Genomic DNA, 23812 nt, shown 5'->3' with positions numbered 1-23812 from the left:
GTTTAGGGTTTCTTCAACGTGGTGCAGGTACGTCAGAAATGGACCCCTATTCCTAATGTAGAAAGTGTAGTGTCGAAAGATGGCATAGAACTAATTGTACCGTTTGGCCTTCCTCCGACGTGGTGCCAGATGCGTCGGGAAATGAGTACCTATTCCCGACGTCTACAGTGTTGCGTCGGAGGAAGGGCAGATCATTAATTGTACGTTACGCCTTCCTCCGACGTTGGGAATACGTTTAGGAATTCCCAACACGTCACTAATCGCGTTGGAAATAGGGTTTAGGGATTCTCGACGTGTCACTAATTGCGTCAGGAATAAGGTGTTATTCCCGATATTTTCGTTGTGCGTCAGAAGTTCCCCGTCTTTTTTAGCTCAATTCTTTACAGAATGGAAACAAAAAAGAGAAAGAAAACCGAGAGAGGGAGAGGGAGACTAAGAGGGAGATCAAGAAGAAGAGGGCATTCATCACCGTTGTCGTTCCTGTTGTTGTCGTCGTCGTCATTGCATATCGGTAAATGGTTTAGTTTAGTTCTTATTTTGTTTTAGTTAATTAGTTTTAGTATTTAGATTTCAAATTAGTTTTAAAATTTAGATTTCAAATTAGTTTTAGTATTTAGATTTTGAATTAGTGGCAGGTTTTAGTATTGAAATTGAATTTTGAAGTGTTGTTAGGATTTTGAATTAGTTGTAGGTTTTAGGAATTTGAATTTGAAGTGGTGAAGTTGAGATTGAAGTGTTGAATGTTGAGATTGAAGTGTTGAAGTTAAGATTGAAGGGTTGAAGTTGAGTTTGAATTTAGGAATTAATGGAAGGTTTTTTTTTTTTTTTTTTTTTTTAAAAATAGAGGAACTGCGTCGGGAGTTCGTAACATGTGCATTGGGAGTTTCTAGACATCTCCCAACGCTATATTGACAGCATCTTTGACTTTCATACAACGTCGGGAGATGTTTAGGAACTCCTGAAGCACAACATGTGTGCGTTGGAAGTTTCTCTCCCTACACATTTTTCTCGACTTGTGTCTCGACATATATTTATGCGTTGGAAAAATCTCTGCCGACGCTTTTTATATATCTCCTGACGATTTTATACGTCGGAAGAGCCCCCTTTCTTGTAGTGTGTTTGTTTTATTTTGATGTCCAATTACATCGTAAAAAAAGATTGGTGACGACCCATTTTTTATTGTGTTTCAAAATTAACCATTTAAAGGATATTAGCCGTTCTGCGTCGTCTTAAACATGTGATGACAACAATTTTTCATCAACAATAGACTATTGAAAAGTTTTGCCTCACAATTTTTTTTTTTTTTTTTTTTGTTACTTGGCATGTACATATATTCTTATCCTTTCTTTCACACCCCTCTCTTGAATAAAATGTTACACACAATTTTTTATTAGGAAAATTTTAGAAAGTAGTAGATTTTACAAAATATTTAAACATATAGCAAATTCTATGAGATAGTTATTGACATGCTATAATATAGAATCCAAAATTTTGCAATAGCTTGTAAATATTTTAATTTATTTTGTTATTTAAAAAAACGTCTTTACAATTTTATATCCATTTTTTAATATAAATTAAAATCACTTAAACAAAAGTGTACACGTGTCTAAAATGTTTTGAACTAAAACAATGGCCATTTTCATGCTAGAATATACAAAATTTCTCATTAACTTGATTAATGTGAACTATTTCACTCCTAATTTAGGCTCGTAATTCGACGCAAACTCTTAACTGATCTATCTAACATAAAATAATATCTTTATTTCTAATTTTTCTTTTGTTGTTTTTAGTTTTAAGAAACACATTAATTAACTTTATCATAATACCCTATTTCATGTCTCTCAATTTGTGACATGTTTCTACAAATTATATCTTGCTTCTTTAATTTTTGGGAAATTGGAATGGATAACCGTTTTAGCAATAATAATTAAGGATATAGCAAAATTTTAAACAAATTGCAAATATAGCAAAACTATCACTGATAGACTTGTATCGCTGATACACTTCATATAGTCTATCAGTGATAAACCAATATTTGCAACATGATCTATCGTTGATAGACTCATATCATTGATAGAATTTTCCAAATTTTGCTATATTTACAAATTTTTTAAAATGTTGTTATATCCTTAATTATTTTAAATATAATTGCTAAATTTGCAACTATCCCAAATTAGACATTACACATTGTTATAGTGAGTTGAGCTTAACGATAATTAATATGAAATTTCATAGTGAGAGGTTTTGATCCATTGTTTTTACAATTGTTGTATTAAAAAATAGCCATAAGAAAGTTTAGCAACGTAAAATACAGTCTTGAACTGTTGTTATGGTAGATTTATTTCAAATATAATATTATTATTAATGTGGCCCATATGCTTTTATATGCTATTTTATCTTTTTCGAACCATTATTTTATTAGACAGTAAAAAGATAATGCTCTAATTAAACAATATGTGATGTTTATAAACAAAATCTGAAGGATTGGTCATTTCACTGCCTCATTCAAGTAGTTAACTCTTTTCCATCCGAAAAACTAATTAAGTTCTCAAGGAAGGCTATGTGAAAGAAACACAATTTTTTAGAAGACCATGATAAAGTTAATTAAGGTATGTGATTTTTAACCAAGTTTAATTTATAAAAATCATGTAATTCAAAGATCTTGACATTTATTGATTTATATAATGTTATGGTTGCATGGTGTAGTAATGAAAATAAAACTTGTAAGTTACTCATCCCTACAAAAAGTTGTTCTAGAATGTTTATTTATACAATAACCTTTTTCTTTAGGTTTGACATTTTTTTTTTCTTTTATCTTTCCTTTTTGGGCGCTATGAGTTTCATTAAACCAAAGCGTTTTATAAGCCAATGCACAAATAGTTTTATATATTGTTCTACATTGACGTATCCATCGTGGTCTTTTTTCTGTCGGGATAGTTACAAATTTAGCCATTAGATGCAAAATAATTAAGTATATAACAACATTTTAAAAAAAATTGTAAATATAACAAAATTTGTCGAATTATATCAACGATAGACTATGTTGTAAATTTGGTCTATCATTGATAGATCATACAAATCTATCAGGAATACAAGTTTATCAGCGATAATTTTGCTATATTTGCAATTTTTTAAAAATATTGTTATATTTTTAATTATTATTTCTAAATTGGTCATAAATTATAATTATCCTTTTCAGTCTTGTCGAAGAAGAAAGCTCAAGGAACAATGATGTCGTTGCTCACCGGAGATGACGACCAACCTCTCACTCAATTGCTTACTGAAGGAGATGAGTCTCACAAATGGAAGGCTGCTGCATAAATGAATTTGGGTATGGGGTTGGCTACTGCACAATTTTTAGGGAGACAAGGAGATCCAAGGGATGGGTTAAGGTTTTAAATTTACTTTTCTTTCTTCTTTCTTCATTTTAAAACTAAATCAAAATAAAACTTAAAAAAATACTTGGGACAAATTCTAACAAATATCCCTTAATGGTTTTTGTCCATCAAAACCTCTTTGGGTGATCTAAATAAATCACCTGAAATTCAATAACATGTCACTTTGTCTATAATCGATCAATAGTATCATTTTTGGTGTTGGAGCGTAATGCAAATTGACACTATGTCAAGTGGAATATTAAAATCGATCATTAAATAATTTAGTCAAATTGACACCGTGTCAAAAGTGACACCGTCGATCAAAGATCTAAATTGGCCATTTTGACCTCATTGCTACCGCATCTCACCTCTTTAATTCATTTGACTAAAATGTACTCTAAGATTAGACTTTTTTTTTATCTTATAAATATTAAAAAAATATTTATAGGTATGCATCTTGAGTTATATATATATGTTTATCTTCATGTATTCACTCAATCAAATATTAATTTGTACAAAATTTTCCAACGTGTTTACATGTGTTTGATTACTATCAAATTTGAAATGGAGTAATTTTGATTATTTTTATATTTCTGTTGGTTTGGAATAATTTGACACCAACGTGTCTTTAAAGAAACATATATCTTGTAATTTAATTCATGATCAAATGCCAACCTTTTACCTTAAAGTATATTAACAGATATATATGTAGGCATTCATAGCCTTTGAACTAAATCTAGCAATTGTGTAGAATGGGTTTGTTAATCCCCAAGAGATAAAATAATTGTATACCCAATAACGATGTTAACTAGACTTATACAATTCTTCTTTAATATATCACAAAAAATAACAACACACAAGTGAAAAAAAAAAAATCTGTATTATGAGTGATTTGGGGATCAAAAGACATAATTAACTATATTTGACAGGAATATTGAACAACAAAATTGAAAAGATAGCATGGATATTCAAGTTGGAGAGGTAGAAACGATAACTTAAAATGATCTAAGAGATGACTTGGCCCTTGGTCAAACCATTGTGCTTGGCCTTGCTCTGTTTGAGGTTGACCTTAGCCAAATGGCAAACAAGTCGATGCAATCTTCATACAACCAAGCCCAATAAGTAGAGGGATAAACCTAGAGTAACTAGGAAACCCTAAGATGAGGAGGTCAACTATAACTACAAATACGCCATTATGGCTTCATACAAGGGAACTTGAATTTCTACATCACAATAAATCATAAATTTTTCGACACACGAAAAATTGTCGGGAAACCATGAAACATCGGTAGAATATGGTTTTTCATGATGCATGTCGATGCACGTCGGGGGATGCAATTTTTCTCGATGCATACCAATGCACGTCGGGACTACTTGTAATAATTAATTGTACCGTTAGATTTCCTCTGACGTGGTGCCAGAAATGTCGGTAAAAAGGGTATATATTCCCAACACATCCCCTTATGGCGTCAGAAATAGGCACGTTCTCTCGATGCCCACAACGCCACGTCGGAGGAGGGACAAATCATTAATTGTACCATTTTGCCTTCATCCAACGTGATGTCAAACATGTTAGGTTTAAGGTTCCCTATTCCCGACGTCCACAAAGCCGCGTTGGAGGAGGGGCAAATCATTAATTGTACCGATTTGCTTTCCTTCGACGTGATGTTAGACACGTTGGGAAAAAGGTTACTTGTTTCCAACAAATCATTAATGGCATTGAGAATAGGTGGCTATTCCTGACGTTTTTGAGATGCGTCGGGAGTTCTCCTTTCTTTAAACACACCTCTTTTACAGAATTGAAAGAGAAAATAGAAAGAAAAATGAGAGAGAGGGAGACCGAGAAGAAGAAGAGGAGATTCATCATCGTCGTGCCCGCCGCTTACTGCCATTTCGTTGCCATCGTCGTTGCATATCGATATATATTAGTTTGATGTGATTTTTTTTTTATTTAGATTATAAATTATGATTTAAATTAGAAATTTGGTTTTTGAATTAGTTCTTGGTTTTAGGAATAGGATTTTGAATTATGTTTTGAATTAAATTATATTTTAGGAATAATATTATGTTTTAGGAGGAGATTAGAATCGTTGAATTGATGTGTTTATGTATATCTTTAAATTGTTTAAGGTGTATATTATACGTGGCCTTCAAATTTATGTAGACTCTATGTTGAAAAAACCCTATATTATTGCACATCAACTACATTGTATTTTGTACTTGTGAAAAGAGAAATATTATTATTGTAATTTTAATTGGGATTGTTGGAATGAAAGTTGGTGATAATTAGGATGAACATATGAAAAAATCAAGTGAACATATATTAGATTATTATATGTATTTTAAATGTGCAATGTTTATTTAGTTGATGAAATTGTATTGTTGAAATATAAAAGTACTGTATTTATACGATGAGGGGTACAACAATATAATTCAATACTTATATATGTGTTTTGAAATAACACATTTAAATTTAATTACATAATAGACGTGTGATATATATACTAATTAGATTTAGAAACTAATAACATATTTAAAAATCATATATATATTCTAAATTTCCTTTTTTTCATGTCTTTTTTTAATAAGTTTGAAACTATCATCTTGACGTTTATCTAATTATAATACAATTTCGATTGAGATATATTATTTATTATTTTGGTTGTTCAATTTTAATTTAAATTAAATCAAAATTGAAATAAAATTGAATAAAACTACAATTGAAACAAAAAAATTAAAAATTAATAATAATAATAATAATGTAAAATATAAAAAAAAACTTTAAATACTGTTCCTGACGCATACACGACGCATGTAAGATGGCGTCGGGGACAAGTTTCATGACACATTGTCGGGAACCACCTTCTCCCAATGTGATGAGAACTTCGGTAGAGTCCTATAGGTTACCTGATGCATTAACGACGTCAGTGGAAGGAACGTAAGGAGAAATGAATTGTCGACGTAGTTCCGTGGTGCGTCAAGGATGGGTCTCCCGACACAATTTTACCAACGTCCTTCCCGACGTTGAATAATACGTCGGAAACGCTTTTTCTGACGTTTTTCTAAATCTTTCCCAATGCCGTAACACATTGGAAATATATACCAAGTTCTTGTAGTACTACATCTCTATTATTTAGCTTTTTTAATAAATTAGATATTAAAATCTACTTTACATGTTTTCTTTTCTTTAAATTACAAATTTAACACGTTGTTGCACTTAAAAACTGTAAGCATATTCTCTTTACCAAAATTTGGTATCAATATTTTAAAAAGTAAACTAGAAATGAAACAAAAACCAAGCTCAAACTTTTAAGAATCAATTCATAGTATATATATACATATATACAAAATCAATATAGGTGCAGATTTAAAAGATTAACACTTGGAGTGCTGTTCCACAGTGGTACCTATCATCCGATAGCCCAAATAAAGTATGCCATCAAAATTTGTGTACGTGAAAAATATTTCTTTAGAACAAACTGTTTTAAATTAATTCAAATAGTAAAATGAGTGGAAAATAATTTTAAATGTAGCAAAAATGAAAACAAATGACCAATTTTGTTTTTGTTATTTTACTATATATTTATAAATAAGTTGGTGACTTTGCTATATATATATATTTGCTATTATTATTGTAGAGTGTGAAATTTGATGAAATCTACTGTTCTTACAACGATTAAAAAATACACGTTTTCCAACTCAACTATGTGTACATGAGCCTTTAAATATTTCTTGTTCGGAATCTATATTATTTTCCTTCACATGTTGTAAGTAGCTAAGTCTTGTAGGCACTTTTTCTCCCAAAATTTAAGACATTACCAACCAACATCACTAAAATTCAATTATTGCTTATAATATTTGTAAATAATAATAATATTATTATTATTATTATTTTAATCTTGGACAAAATTATCTCATGGATGGATATTTGCAGCATTTCTAAATGAGTTAAAATGTATTTTTCAGAAAATAAGTTAACATGTTTAATTTATATCACAAAGGGGATGTTAGTACAATTTGTTAATTTTTTTTTTATCTCATAGATCATTTAATGATAAAATAGAAACGTCGATTTACTCTTCATAATTTCAATTTTCAATGTTTCATTCAGCACCATGATATATATATATATATAACAAAATATATTTCATAACAATTCACAAATATCAAGATATTTTAAAGAAAATAATGGGGTGATTTTCTTTATCATTAAAACATCTTTTGAAACAAACTTGTTTAATTAATTATACCAATTACCACATGCACTCACGCCTAATAATATATGAGTTTATTTAAAAAAATTATTTTAGAAAAATCCTAAATCCATATTTTCAAGCATTTGAATGCAAATAATTTACACCCCCATCCAAACTAATTAAATAACTCTTTTAAAAGAATAAAAGAAATGAAAATGAAGAAAGAATTGGCAATTAGCATTCAAAAACGCGTTAGGTCTCCCAACTGCTTCCCTTTGCTATAAGAGCCCTTCTCTTTTCTTCAACATATTGCTTCATTTCACTTCCCAAAATCTCTCTTTTTTTTCTTCTTTTCTTTTTCCCTCTCTTCATCTCTCTCATGGAGCCACTGTTCTTACTCTATGCAATTCCATTACTCTATTTAGCATTCAAATTGTGGAAACATTTTGATGCAAAAAGAGACCAGCAATGCTACATTTTGGACTACCAATGCTATAAACCGAGCGATGATCGAATGCTTGGCACTCAGCTCTGTCGAGACGTAATGAAACGTACCAAAGTTCTTGGACTTGAAGAATTCAAATTTCTTCTCAAAGCCGTTGTCAACTCCGGTATCGGCGAGCAAACCTACGGTCCCAATGTCATCTTCTCCGGTAAAGAAAGTCACCCTTCTCTCGTTGATAGTATCGTTGAAGTTGAAGAGTTTTTTCTTGACTGTCTCCATAAGCTCTTCGAAAAATCTGGCATTTCCCCATCTCAAATTGATATACTCGTGGTCAACATCTCCATGTTCTCCACTTCCCCTTCTCTTGCCTCCATGCTTATTAACAAGTAAGATTTAGTGTAACTTCATCAACTTAAATTTTTGGATCTACGAATATTCTATATATTTGAACTTTTTAGATGTCATTTTCTCTCGAAGATATATGAGATTTGAGTTTCGAACTTCTTTAATGTCATTTTCTAAAACTTGTGATGTTAAAATATATTGATTTCAATATATAGGTTTAAAATGAGGGAAGACATAAAAGTGTTCAATTTAAGTGGAATGGGATGCAGTGCTAGTCTTATTTCTATGGATGTTATGAGGAGAATGTTTAAATCACACATGAACTCATATGGCATTGTTGTTACGTCCGAGTCACTCACTCCAAACTGGTACTCCGGTAACGACCGATCCATGATTTTGGCGAATTGTCTATTTCGAACCGGTGGCGCTGCCATACTCTTGACTAATAAAAGAAGTTTGAAAAACAAAGCTATGTTGAAGCTCAAGTGTCTAGTCAGAACTCACCATGGAGCTCAAGATGAGTCCTATGATTGTTGTTATCAGAAAGAAGATGACCAAGGCCACTTAGGTAAACAAATAGTACATATATATGACCACTCCCTTTCATAATTGTTTCTCAAAATTAAATTCACCATCTTTTCCAAATTTTTTTTGAAATAAAGTATTTCTAATTAATTATCTAAAGACGTTATTTATTTATTACTTTGATGAAAGCATCATGATGTGACAAAGAGAAATTATAAAAGTAAATCGAATATTTACATTGTACGAGATTATTAGTAATACGTTGATTAAATCTATATCCAATCGTTGTAAAAAAATAGAGTTATTTTATGGATTTAATTAAATAGTTGTTTTTATAAGACTGTATTTAATAGTTAAAGGGGGCATGTGATCGTTAAATTATCTATCTTCCAACCATTACTAAGATCTCATATTCATATTATTGCAGAACTTTATTACTAAATAATTTTTTTTCTTTCACTTAACTTTGTCAAAATGCCTTAAGTATGTTATCTTTCACCATGAATATGACCAACCTACAGTTATACGATAATTATTATTCTATTTTTATTTAGACCATTTATTTTAATCCATTTTTTAGGGTTCAAGAGAGGTGATATATAAAAACTCTTTTCACTTAGAATCTTACTTGCATACATATTTTTAGGTTTTATATTCTATTGTTAAATTTGCCTCTGGTTCGTGAATGTAGTTAATATTAATACATAGTAGTTGGTGAACTAAATTTATTAAATTTTTATTCTTTGTTTGCAGATTATTTATAATAAAAGTTCTTCTTCCTTTGTATAAGGTATCCATCTAGGAAAGAATCTCCCAAGGGCAGCAATAAGAGCATTCACAGACAATCTAAGAGAGATCGCCCCAAAAATCCTCCCAATAACAGAGATATTCCGACTAACAATCCTAACAATAATACACAAAATCTCCCTAGCTAGCTCCTCGAAGCCCCGATGGCCAAAGCCAATGGCAAACTTCAAAACCGGAGCAGAGCATTTCTGCATACACACAGGAGGAAAAGCAGTGATAGATGGGGTTGGAAAGGGTCTAAACCTAACCGAACATGATCTCGAGCCAGCCAGAATGACCCTTCATCGATTCGGAAACACGTCGGCAAGTAGCCTGTGGTATGTTTTGGGGTATATGGAAGCCAAAAAAAGGCTAAAGAAAGGAGATAAAGTATTGATGATTAACTTTGGAGCAGGGTTTAAATGCAATAGTTGTTTGTGGGAAGTGGTGAGAGAGTTGGGTGGAAAAAAGGGTAATGTATGGGAAGATTGCATTAATAGCTATCCACCATTGTCTTTGGCTAACCCTTTCATGGAAACCTTTGGATGGATTCAAAAGGAAGATGCAACTACTTTCAAGTCACTTTGAATCTCAACAAATAAGAAAAAATGGAAAAAATGGAAAAGAAAAAAAGAGAGTTTGATTTGATTTTTTATTGAAGGAAAAATGTTATTAGTTGTTGAGAGATTTCTTAAAAAAAATTTATTTTGATGTTGGAAGTTTAGTTGATCATGTTAATATAGGTTTTCTTTTTATTGGATTCAAGTGTTGGAAAGTTTACTTCTATTTGTTTTCAAAATTTATATGGGTTGAGAATTTTTTTTATGTTTATATATATAAATCATGCATTTATTACTATTGGGTTTCCTTTTATTTTTTGATTTGTGTTGAAGAGATTTACCTATTTTTCTATGGAGTAATGGCTTGTCTCCCGTGGACAGTCATTTAAGATTTTGATAAGTTAAGGTGTAGGGAGGGGGTTTACGTATATAAAAAGAATTGAGAAAAATTTAACTATCTACCAATTTTCTTTTTTTTTTTTTAATTTCACACCATTTATTGTTTCGAGCGAGGATAATAACTCAGATTTGTATTATCAATTTTGAGGTCGGAGATTCAATTTCGTACTCTATACTCTAATACGCAAGTTTTGAAAGAAAACGTTTCAAAATTACATGGATCAACAAAGTAAAATCGGTGAACAGTGATGATTGAGGGCAATCGGTGAGCAGTGATGATTGAGGGCAACGACAGGCAACTCCGATCGAATAAGGACGATTACTGGAGTTATGCTAAGAAAGAAGATGAAAAACCTTTTCATTTTCATTTTCTTTTCAATTTACGAACTCCAAACTTATTTATAAATCCAAATAATAGTAATTATTATTATTATTATCATCATCATGGTTGTTATTTCATTTTCCTTTCTGAACACATTTTTTTTTATTTTCATTCTCTTTTCTCAACCAATTCTTAAATCTTAAATGCACCAACCATTAGACATTTATAACTAATAATAATAATAATAATAATAAAAATATACATTTATCTAAACTTTTCTCCCATCTCCTAATTAAATCCATCATTTTTTCCATTCAATCAAGTCTACAATCTCTTTTTATTAATTATCTTATTTTTTAACGATTAGAATGATATTTCATTAAATATACACACCCCTATATATATACTTAATTAATTCTAATTCCACAAAAACTAACTTTCCCTTCCAGATCACAAATTAATTCAAATTCTCAATTTTCTTAATTAACCAAAATCTTTTTCAATAAATAAGTTATCTTAAAATTTCAAACATGAATTATCCTAAAGCAATAATTCTACTTTAGCTCCAACCCTCCCAACAATACCCAAATAATTGAAGATAATTAATAAAGATTTTATAATTATTTGGGATACTATAATTTTTTTCAATAATTATATTCCGAAATATAATCATCAATTTTTCAAGTGTTAATTATACTTAATAACCATCTTCCCCAAATTTCAAAATCTTTAATTAAATATAAATTACACACATATATATTTAATTAATCCAACATATTACTCCAAATAATTTTTTTGGACTTTCAATATCAATGAATATAACACTCATAATAATATAGTCATAAATTATTCAAGATAATTAAGCAACAAAATTACTTTAAATTTTTAGGTTGTTACAACTAGATAGACTTATACACTTGTTTAATCTGTATCACAAAACTGACAACACAAGTGGAAAAAAGAAAGTAATTTTTATCACGAGTGATTTGAGATCAAAAGATAGCTATATTTGACAAGAATATTGAACAACAAAATTGAAAAGATAGCATGAATATCAAGGTCAGAGGTAGAAACGACAATCTAAGAGATGTCTTGGCCCTTGGCCCAAACCAATGTGCTTGACCTTGCTCCGACTGAGATTAAGTTGAAGTCGAACCTTAGCTAAATGACAAACAAGATGGTGCAACCCTTATACAACCAAAGTCCAATAAGTAACTCGACAACTTCAAGATGAGGAGGTCTAACTATAGCTACAAATACACCATCATGGCTTCGTACATGAAGAATCTTAAATTTCTATTTTTCTATTATTTAGCTCTCTTACTTTATTAAGTATTAGAATTCAAATTACAAATTTAACATGTTGTTGCAGTAAATTGAAAGCATGTATTTCCTTGTTTTAAAACTAAACTTTTAAAATTTAGAAACCAAAAATGAAAACCAAGCTCAAAGTTTTAAGAATTAATTCAACATATATATTATATATAATCAATATAGGTGCATATTTTAAAAAGAAAACTTGAGTGTGTTGTTTGGGAATGTTACCAAAATAAAATTTGTGTATGTGAAAAATATTTCTTTAAAACACATGGATTTAAATTAATTCAAATAGCAAAATGGTTCAAAAATAATTTTAAATGTAGCAGACAAATTTTTTTTTGAAATATTTTATAAATAAGTTGATAACTTTAGCTATATATATTTACTATAATTATATAACATGAAATTTGATGCAATCTACTATTCATAAATAGCGTTTTAAAAATGCACGTTAACAATTTATACACAACACTTTAAATATATGTTGTTAGGTATTTCTATAAAAATATGAAAATATTGAATATAAAAACATATATTTCATAGCACAATTCACGAATATCAAGATAACTTTAAGAATATAATAGGGTGATTTTCTTTATCATTAAAACATATTTTGCAACAAACTTATTTAATTAATACACTTAATTATACCAATTACCACATGCATATAAGTAAAGTCAAAACATCCCATACCTAATAATATATGAATTTATTTTTATTTCATTCTAGAAAAATCCTAAATCTATATTTTCAAACATTTGAATGCAAATAATTTACACCCCATCCAAAATAATTAAATAACACTTTTAAAAGGATAAAAGAAATGAAAATGAGAATAGAAAATTGTAAATATATATTTGGCAATTTGCATTCATAAACGCGTTAAGTCTCCCAACTGCTCCCCTTTGCTATAAGAGCTGAGCCCTCTCTTTTCTTCAACACATTGCTTCATTTCTGGGAATCTCTCTCTGTTTTGTTCTTTTCTTTTTCCATCTCTTCATCTCTCTCATGGAGCCACTCTTCTTACTCTATGCAATCCCCTTACTCTATTTAGCATTAAAATTATGGAAACATTTTGATGCAAAAAGAGACCAACAATGCTACATTTTAGACTATCAATGTTTCAAACCGAGCGAGGATAGAATGCTTGGCACTCAGCTCTGTCGAGACCTTATGAAACGTACCAAAAATCTCGGACTTGAAGAATTCAAATTCCTTCTCAAAGCCGTTGTCAACTCCGGTATCGGCGAGCAAACCTACGGTCCCCGTGTCGTCTTCTCCGGTAAAGAAAGTCACCCTTCTCTCGTTGATAGTATCATTGAAGTTGAAGAGTTTTTCCTTGACTGTCTCCATAAGCTTTTCCAAAAATCTGGTGTTTCCCCTTCTCAAATCGATATACTCGTCGTCAATATCTCCATGTTGTCCACTTCCCCTTCTCTTGCCTCCATAATTATTAACAAGTAAGATTTAGTGTAACTCCATCCACTTAAACTTTTGGATCCACGAATATTCTATATATTTGAACTTTTTGGATGTCATTTTCTCTTGAAAATTGATATATGAGATTTGAGATTAGAACTTTTTTTAATGTCATTTTCTAAAATTTGTGATGTTAAAATATATTGATTGTATATATAGGTTTAAAATGAAGGAAGACATAAAAGTGTTCAATCTAAGTGGAATGGGATGCAGTGCTAGTCTTATTTCTGTGGATGTTGTGAGAAGAATGTTTAAATCACACATGAACTCATACGGCATTGTTGTCACGTCTGAGTCACTCACTGCGAACTGGTACTCTGGTAACGATCGATCCATGATTTTGGCAAATTGTCTGTTTCGTTCCGGTGGTGCGGCCATACTCTTGACCAATAAAAGGAGTTTGAAAAACAAAGCTTTGTTGAAACTCAAGTGTCTAGTAAGAACACACCACGGAGCTCAAGATGAGTCTTATGAATGTTGCTATCAGAAAGAAGATGACCAAGGCAACTTAGGTAAACAAATAATACATACGGTCATTCTCTTTCATAATTGTTTCTCAAAATTAAATTCACCCCTCTTTTCCAAAACTTTGAAAATAAATACTTTTAATTAATTATTCAAACACGTTATACTACTTTGAAGGAAGCAACATGATGTAACTAACAATTTTCAACCACTAGATTCAAGAAAGAGAAATTGCAAAAGTAACTCTTATATTATTAGAAATATGTTGATTAAATCTACATCCAATCGTTATCAAAAGATAGTTACGTTATGATGATTTAAATAAATAATTCTTTTCATAAGACTGTATTTAATAGTTAAAGCGGTATGTGATCTTTAAATCTAGCTTCCAACCATTATTAAGATCCCATACTCATATTGTGGAATTTTTACTAAATAATTATTTTTCCTTTCACCTAACTTTGTAAAAATGCCTTAAATATGTTATATTTCACCATGAATATGACCAACCTAAAGTTATACGAGTATTACTATTTCATTTTTATTTCTACCGTTTATTCTAATCCATTTTATTCTGGATTTAGGAGAGGTGATGTATAAAAACACTCTAACTCACAATCTTACTTGCATACATATTTTTAGATTTTATATTCTATTGTTAAATTCGCCACTTGTTTGTGAATGTGCAGCTAATATTAATACATAGTAATTTACTGAGCTCAATTAACTTTTTATTCTTTGCTTGTAGGTTATTTCTAACAAAAGTTTTTTTTTTCTTTGTTTAAGGTTTCCATCTAGGAAAGAGTCTCCCAAGGGCAGCAATAAGAGCATTCACAGACAATCTAAGAGAGATCTCCCCAAAAATCCTTCCAATAACCGAGATATTCCGGCTAACAATCCTAACAATAATACACAAAATCTCCCTAGCTAGCTCCTCGAAGCCCCGATGGCCGAAGCCAATGGCAAACTTCAAAACCGGAGCGGAGCATTTCTGCCTACACACAGGAGGAAAAGCAGTGATAGATGGGGTTGGAAAGAGTCTAAACCTAACCGAACATGATCTCGAGCCAGCTAGAATGACCCTTCATCGATTTGGAAACACGTCCGCAAGTAGCCTGTGGTATGTTTTGGGGTATATGGAAGCCAAAAAAAGACTAAAGAAAGGAGATAAAGTATTGATGATAAGCTTTGGAGCAGGGTTTAAATGCAATAGTTGTTTGTGGGAAGTGATGACAGAGTTGGGTGAAAAAAAGGGTAATGTATGGGAAGATTGCATTAATGGCTATCCACCAGTGTCTTTGGCTAACCCTTTCATGGAAAGCTTTGGATGGATTCAAAAGGAAGATGCAACTACTTTTAAGTCACTTTGAATCTCAACAAATAGGAAAAAAAATCAGAAAGAAAAAAAGAGAGTTTGATTTGATTTTTTTATTAAAGGAAAAATGTTATTATTCGTTGAGTTTTTTTATTTTGATGTTGGAAGTTTAGTTGATCATGTTAATATAGGTTTTTTTTCATTAGATTACTGTGTTGGAAAGTTTACTTCTATTTGTTTTAAATTTATATGGGTTGAGATTTTTTTTGTTTATATATAAATCATGCATTTATTACTATTGGGTTCCTTTTTTTTTTTTTCTTTTGTTTTGTCTCTGTTGAAGATTTACCTGTTTTTGTATGGAGTACTGGCTAGTCTTTAATGGATACTCATTTAAGATTTTGATAAGTTAGGGACTACGGGAGGAGATATATAATCAAATAATTGAGAAAATTTGCACTACCTACAGTATTTTTTTTATCGCATCATTCATATTGTTTCAAACGAACATAACTCGAACTAGTATATAATATTTGTATCATCAATTTTAAAGCTAGAGTTTTAATTTCATAGACTATGCAATACACAAAACCTTTGAAAGAAAACATTTCATAATTACATGGGTTCATGTAATAAATGAATATATTATTTGATGATGTATAAATGATGAATGTGGTAGTTGGTACTAAAATATTCTATTACAAGAATTTTTTTTTGAAGAGGAGATAAAAAATGGTATTTTTTTAATCTCCTTAGAATAACTAAATTAACTATATCAGATGTTTAATAGTAATAAGCAAAAAGATTTATCCACTGAAAACCCTTGATTATTGAAATTATCAAGCAGAGGATGAAACTTCTTTATTGACTTCTTGGTAGGAATTTTTTACTCTCCACTTTTTAAAGTTTTTACAAGAAAAATGCATAAATGACAAGCTTATTTCTAGTTGGATAAACTATTGAAGAGAGAGGAAAAAATAAAAAACAAAACAAAACTTTACCTTCAAATTAAACGAGTAGTTGCTATTGGCCAAGATTAAATGTCTTTTACCAGTGGATCTTATGGAAGAGATGAATGTGTGTGTATATATATTTGAAAAAGAGGAATATATAAAATAATAATACATATCAAATTATTTGTGTTGATTGACTAGTGGATAATATCAATATTATTTCATAAATACAACCTAATTTATAGTAAAATTTTAGATTTTATTAATGTTAATTCGTGATAAAATTTTATAACTATTTAATTTATTTTGTTGTATATAAAAATAATCCTATTCTTTTTGTTATTGAAAGTTTAGTTTCATCTTATCAATCAACATATATAAGATTCGTTGCATGTGACGTTTATTGTTTAGTTAGTACATTGAATTATAATGTCACTATCATTATCTCATTTTAATATTTATATGAATCAATGTTTGTGAGTAAGTAGTTGAGACTTTGGTTTAAATAATTAAAGGCCAGATATATATTTAGACCTTTTTATATATACAACATTAATTAAGTGTGGAGGATGGTTTATTGACTATGCTTTCAAATAGGAGTTTACTTTATAATATCTAAAGATAAGGTACTAAACTACTAATTAAGTTTGGTTTAAAACGGGAGGTTTTTCCATTTTTGTATATATTCTTTTCACATGCACCAACACCATTTTCATTCATTTATATTATAGAAAAACAGTTGTAAGTAATTCTATCAGGTTTTAAAAGTACGACGGCTAGATCAAATTGAACCAAAGTTAAAAATATAAATACTAAATAAGTATCTCCACCAACTGCCAACAGTCTTCCTTAGAATTCTACTTAGAGAAGACTTAATCATCCTCAAGCTAAAAAATGGTCCATTTGAGGGCCTAATTCACCTCACCTGTATGGAAAACAACTTTTGGTTTCCATAGTTGAGCCAAGAAAAAAGAACTTTCTTTCTCACATGCCCTTTATGTCCTTTACCTTTGGTGAGGAATTGTCACAAGGCGTAAGCCAGAAAAAAACGAGTCACCAACAAGGTACCAAGTTGATGTGAGATAGAGTTCTGTTAGGTTCTTATTCAAGGAAGTTTTGTCAAAGCCATACCTAACTGACTTAGGAAGCAACTTTTGTCTTAGTCTTTTGCTTGAGCCAAAAAGTCATTTCTTTCGATTAGAAAGTGCTAGCATGGTCTTAGCTTTTAGTAGATGCTAATAGAATCATATATCAACAATACAAGTTTATTAGTGATTTTTTTTTTTATCACTAATAGATTTCTTTTTAAGTGTGACAACCTATAATATATTGGTAAACTTTAATCGTAATGGTGATATAGTTGATCAATTTTACAGAATTTTTTACTTTGAGTTGGATTTAAACTTTTACCATGGTAAACAATTTTTCTTTTAGGTTGTTGTTAACTATTAATTGGGGTTAATGTGAATGTCACTTGACTTCAAAGTAAAAAATATTTACTCGACGCCATTAAAGCAGTGCGAAAAATATATATGGAAAAGTACCATTTTAGTTTTCAAGTTTTGAAAAATATATCTATTTGATTTGATTATTGAGTTTTAAAAATGTAACTTTTTTGTCCATAATTTTAAAGAGCTAATATCTCGTCCTCAAATTTTCAAAAAGTATTTTTTTAGTATATGAGCTTTTTAAAATATGTTTAAAAGTCTTTCAAATAATTTACTTTTTAATTTTACATTAAAAATAATTTCCAAAAAATCATATTCTTTAAAACTATTTGTTTTTTTTTTGCTAATTCTAAATACCATATAATATAATTATTTTTGAAAAATCAAAACAACTTCTAAACCTATTTTTAAAAATTTAGAACTAAAATAGTATATTTTTAAAACTTGAGTATTCTTATAAATTAATGCCTAGATCTTCTTCCATGTTAAATATTTATGAGGGAGTATTTAAATAGTTATAATGAGTGACCACACACAATAAAGTTACTGCCTCACCACTCCACTCTCCTTCTTTGGTTGGGTTAACCTAACAACCCCAAACTTTAATATCTCTTTATCTCTTTATCTCTCTCTTCCATAATGTTCTCCCCTTACTCACCTCACTCCATAACCTTTTAAACTTCTTCTTCTTCTTTGTTTTTTTGGTAGAATAACTTTATTTTGCGAAAGTACAACTTAACACTAATGGGTATGTCAATGAGATTGACTCGGTGATATTGACATTATTTCTGTTATACAATTGTAATACTAAAATAATTCATGTGATATAAAAAACATTTGATTGCATCCAAATTTCTGTCTATAATTGTCCATTGAAAGAGATTTTATTTAGTATTTGTTTTTCTTTGTGATTAGAGAGAATATGTGGAGATGGATGCAAGCAACACTCAAATATTAGTGCATGGAATTTACTCTTTCACTTGTTTTTTAAGGTTTAAAAATTCATACATGTCGCACTCTAATCGGTTTTCCTCTCTAACCTAAATTGTAGCATGATAAACCACTTTCGAAAATGACTTTTTTTTTTTTTTCAACTTTACTGCTATAGAATACATATTAAGAAATTCTACGAAAATTTCGACAACATCTCTCCTAAAATTTGGGGTAGCCAAATCTGAAAAGTTAGAAGATTTTCACTTCTATAAATAAATATTCTCAAACTCAAAATAATATCAAATGTGTCTCACCACACACTCATCCATCTAGTCCAAAGTCTCAATTAGAGTTTATTTTCAACTACGAAATACTTACAAAAATAAATACGATCTAATAAAAGACCTCACAAAACACAAATCCTTATTGTGACTCTTGCTACTTCTAACTATTCCACGGTGCAATACAAGACTTGAATATATACATACAATAAGAATGAGAGTCTACAATCAACGAAGGTGAACTCAACCATTTAATGTTCGGTCCTCTACCACTACTTGGGGGGGGGGGGGGGGGGACATTTAAAACGTGAGTTGAAAACTCAAGGAGTGGCAAGTTCCTTAGGAGTAAAAACACGTAAAACATACTTAAACAATGTGTAAAAATGTATCGATAATCAAATAGTAATTAAAATGTCATCATTACATAATACTACAAACCACAAGTCAAATCAATAAACTTGTACTCAATCCAACCATGACAAGACGCCTAAATATACGGTCAAGAATAGCTCACACATTATCAAAGAATCATGCGCCAAAACTAGCTTACACATATTTAGTACCTGCCACGATAGCAACCTCCATCCAATCCCGACTATGGTAAGATACTAAATACATGACCCGGAATAGCTCATACGTGATCCATACCCACAAGGAAACACGGGACCAAACGGAAATCACGCATACTTAGCACCTACCATAGTAATAATCTTCATCCAATCCAACCATGATAGCATACTAAATACATGGCCCGGAATAGCTCACACGTGATCCATATCCACAAGGAAACACACTGCCAAATGGAGCACACACATACTTAGCACCTACCACAGTAACAACCACCATATCTGCTCCTATGTGCACATAGAGTATCACCCACCATGGGTTAAGCTAGGCCCGAAGCCATATCACAATCTTCCATCCACATCCATATCATAGCTGAGTTAGAATCCAAAGCATCACAAAATGTGTTTATGAATCCATACTGAAACACAAAGTTGAAACAAAAATCCATGAAGAAACTACAAGAATAATAGAGGTATGCAATTGAAACAGAACGTAACATGCTAGAAGATGAAGAAGAAGAAGAAGAGCAAGAAGAAGAGAAAGAAGAAGAAAAAGAAAAGAAAACAAAGTTTAAGCTTTTCTTGACGTGACATCGGGGAAGGGTTCCGTGATGTCACATTGGGGAAGGATTCCGCGACATGACGTCGTGAAAACCCTTTTTCGACGTAGTGACAATGTGCGTTGATGAACATTTCCTCATCGTTGACACGATCTACATCGAAAAAAGTATCCCCATCGTCGACGTGATCTGCGTCAGGACAAGTATCCTCGATGTGCTTTCCCCGGCGTCAACTGAGACGTCGGAGTAACCTTTCCCGACGTGTTTTGGGGGTTTTTGCCGACATAGAGCTGCGTTGAGGAAGATCTTATTTCTTGTAGTGTCACATAGGCTCAGGTTCTCGGATCTCTGATCACGACCTCTTTCAACCCCAAAACCCTTTGACAACCTTAGGTGACGCTACAAAAACACATTTATGTAGCCGTAGAAAAATTACCTACATTCATAAAATTACATATTTCATGTTTAAAAGCCAAACATGGTCAAAAACACATTTCATAAAATCATTTTCAATCCTTAGCGATCAATACATGTTTTAAGAATAAAATTCCATTCAAAACATCCACATCGAGTATTATTTAAACCAGTTGTCATATAAATTGTGATTAATAAATTCGGGTTCAACCATGCTTGAAAGAATATAAGAGTTCATGAAAACCGAAAATCATATTTAAAAACATTTCTAGAACATAGTTCATAAAGTTTTCACAATCATGCTCGAAGTTTTCACAATCATGGCATAATAACAAATACCAATTTATAATGAAAACACTTAAAAATAAATCACTCACTATTAATGACTCGAACCCCTGGAATTATACGCTTTTTTCATTTCTCAAGTTGACTTGAAACTGAAATTAAGGTCTCTCAGTTATCTTCACTTAGCAAGACAACACAATAATCTCTAAAAACACTTCATTATGAGCATTCGAGCTATTTTACAGTTCTAGATTTTTACATTCTCGAATCTCCTTAGACTAGACTAAAAATCCACTTCCAAACCTTTAAACCTCAAATTTAGATCCTTAGTAAAATGGATGTCCAAACTTAAATCAAACTCATTGGGTCTTTCATTTCAATACACTTTTATTTCAACTATTGAAGATTTTTAGATTTATAAGTTCCACTATATCAATATGAGCTAACTAACCTTACACTTCATGAGGCCACCTAAATCTATTTTATGTTTCTAAGGTCCTCAAATTTTTAAAGCGTTTAGGATTAGACTAGACTTTTCACCTACGAACCCTTAGATTTGAAATTTAGATACTTATCCCAATAAGCGTCCAACTTAGTTCAAGCTCAATGCTTCTTTTAGGTGGATACACTTTTGGTACCCTTAAACTTCAACTTAAACTCTTAACATCATAAGCACTCAAACTTAAGTCGTCTTTTACATCCATACGCTCTTATATCCAATATCCCTACCTTAGAGGTTTAGATCCATTAACAATCTCAATACTAATCTAATGAGTCAAATACTTAGGAACTTATCCAAACTTGTCTTAAACAACCTTAAATAGTCTTGTATTTTTTGTAATAACTTAAGATGACATACAAACTATGGAGCTCATGAATTCTACACCTAACAAATAAAATTATAATTCACACTTTTCAAGAAATTTCCAACTTCAGTAGGCTAACTTCAACTACTCATAACTTCTTCAATACTTAGATAAAAATTAACGTACTTTATATCAAACTCTTCATTTTGGAATCCTTTATGAAGAAATGATAATGAGATTTCCACTGGATTTTTCCAGAATTATCCCAAAAAATAAGTACTTCAAAATTGCATTCTCTACAATCTCCTACTTTCCTTACAAATTTAAACATATTTTTAATTAGAATTGGCTAACATTTGCTTCATGAAAGTTATAGAACATTAAATAAGCTTTCCAACCATATCAAATAAAACTTTTAGTTCCATCTATATAGTCTAGGATATTCAAAAAACTAGAAGCTTCTCAAAATTACGTGAAGTGTCTATGACTTGTATTCCACTTCAAAAATCATTTACTTAGTCTCATAATTTTTTCAAGCTTTATTCACAAAACTTGTTTGAATTTGAATTAACTTTTAAAAAAATCCAACCTTACATTTTAATTCTTCTTGTGTAGCTCAAACCAAACCTTACCAAGAACTTAACAAAGTACCTTTAACTTCAATGGATAACACCATAAGTACTTTCTAAGTTTGAAAACAAGTCTCTAACATTGTGGGCCAATATTATCGCTAAAATTAGATGGGTACTCAAGACCCACTCCATAAAGCTTAGAATCTTACCCAAGTGGTATCAAAACGCCTAAATTCGAGCTTCCGAATGGCTGGACAACTGCTAAAATCTCTCAAGAATTCAAATCTAACAACGAAGGTAAAAGGTGATGTAAAAAATCCGGTCGAAACTCAATGGGTAATCGAAACTTTTAAAGAAAGCCCATAAACTCACAAAAAAGCACCAAGTTTTCCCAACAAGAACAAATTTGACAAGCCAATGACGGCGCAACGACCTTCAGCTAACTCCTCTCAGCTTGGAAAATCAACCACTCAAGCAACCCATGATTGCTTCATCCAATGCAACTGACAACGACTGATTGGGCTGGTGTCGGTGCAATTGGTCGATCGACGTTCACTCACAATGGTCATCAGCATGTGGTGGTGGAGAGATAGAGAGATATGGCGACGTGGGAAGAGGGGTTGGTGTTGAGAATGTTTTAGAGGGGGTGGGAGGGAATAACGTGAGATGAAGAAGAAGAATCCTTTTTTTCTTCTTTTTTCTTCCCTTCAAATAATACTAATAATAAGAAGAGGAAGAAGTAGAAATGACAATCCCTTCACTTAATACTACACCTCACTTTGTCATTTTCTTCTTCTTTTTTTTTCAACACTTATAAAGATTGCTTAACTAACACAAAAAAAAAAAAAAAAAAAAATTGATTCTAAAAAAAATTCCTTATCAAACAAAAACCGTTAGAGAATTTAAAATTGGATTCAAACTTGTTTTTCACAACGTATAAAATATTAATATACATAAAATGTGAATAGAATGAGGGCTTACAATACCCTACTTGTTGTACAAAAGATAATTTACCTTAAAAAAAATTGTATCGTATTAATGTACTATTTTTGTGTCTACTAAAGTTAGAGGGGTGTGAAATTTAACCACAATATCTTAATTGTTAACATAGGAAAAAACGCATTTTTAATTTATAAAGTTTGAAATTAATGTTTATTTGATCTTTAAATTTTTCAAAGAGATGTGAGTTTGAGTATGCTTCTAAATGATTGTTGATGCTTCATTTATATTTCAACATACATGACTTGATTTCAAATTCCAAGATTTAAATGATGAAATTGTTCTTCCTAATTTTTGGTGGGTTTAGAAATCAAATCTACTTCAAATTACTAAAATGAAAAGTTGTTGTTTTGTTACCACAAGAAATAAAAAAGAACGAGGATATTATACTCTTTTGCATGTGCTTGTAATTTCAAAGAGAATTATATTAGTAATTGTAAGATTAGTATGTCATTCAATGA

At 30.7% G+C, this 23812-nt stretch overlaps 2 protein-coding genes and 1 long non-coding RNA gene across 3 annotated transcripts; 2 read left to right on the top strand and 1 right to left on the bottom strand.

The window, feature by feature from the left end:
* The first annotated feature begins 7871 nt into the window (after positions 1-7871).
* LOC101206967 (3-ketoacyl-CoA synthase 12) lies at positions 7872-10490 on the top strand. Its single transcript, XM_004152851.3, has 3 exons — positions 7872-8404; positions 8579-8931; positions 9679-10490. Exons 1-3 carry the CDS (start codon positions 7953-7955, stop codon positions 10260-10262), a joined length of 1389 nt encoding a protein of 462 aa, XP_004152899.2. The 5' UTR covers positions 7872-7952; the 3' UTR covers positions 10263-10490.
* Positions 10491-13158: 2668 nt separating this feature from the next.
* On the top strand, positions 13159-15829 carry LOC101209161 (3-ketoacyl-CoA synthase 12). Its single transcript, XM_004152858.3, has 3 exons — positions 13159-13735; positions 13914-14266; positions 15006-15829. Exons 1-3 carry the CDS (start codon positions 13284-13286, stop codon positions 15587-15589), a joined length of 1389 nt encoding a protein of 462 aa, XP_004152906.2. The 5' UTR covers positions 13159-13283; the 3' UTR covers positions 15590-15829.
* Positions 15830-19512: 3683 nt separating this feature from the next.
* Positions 19513-23116, bottom strand: LOC116402945. Its single transcript, XR_004215650.1, has 3 exons — positions 22725-23116; positions 22562-22637; positions 19513-20711 (listed from the first exon to the last, which is right to left on the bottom strand). It is a non-coding gene; the product is annotated as an uncharacterized LOC116402945 (long non-coding RNA).
* Positions 23117-23812: the final 696 nt, after the last annotated feature.

This window comes from Cucumis sativus, chromosome 1 (assembly GCF_000004075.3).
Source record: "Cucumis sativus cultivar 9930 chromosome 1, Cucumber_9930_V3, whole genome shotgun sequence".
NCBI lineage: Eukaryota > Viridiplantae > Streptophyta > Magnoliopsida > Cucurbitales > Cucurbitaceae > Cucumis > Cucumis sativus.
This window is presented reverse-complemented; position numbering and strand designations above follow the sequence as displayed.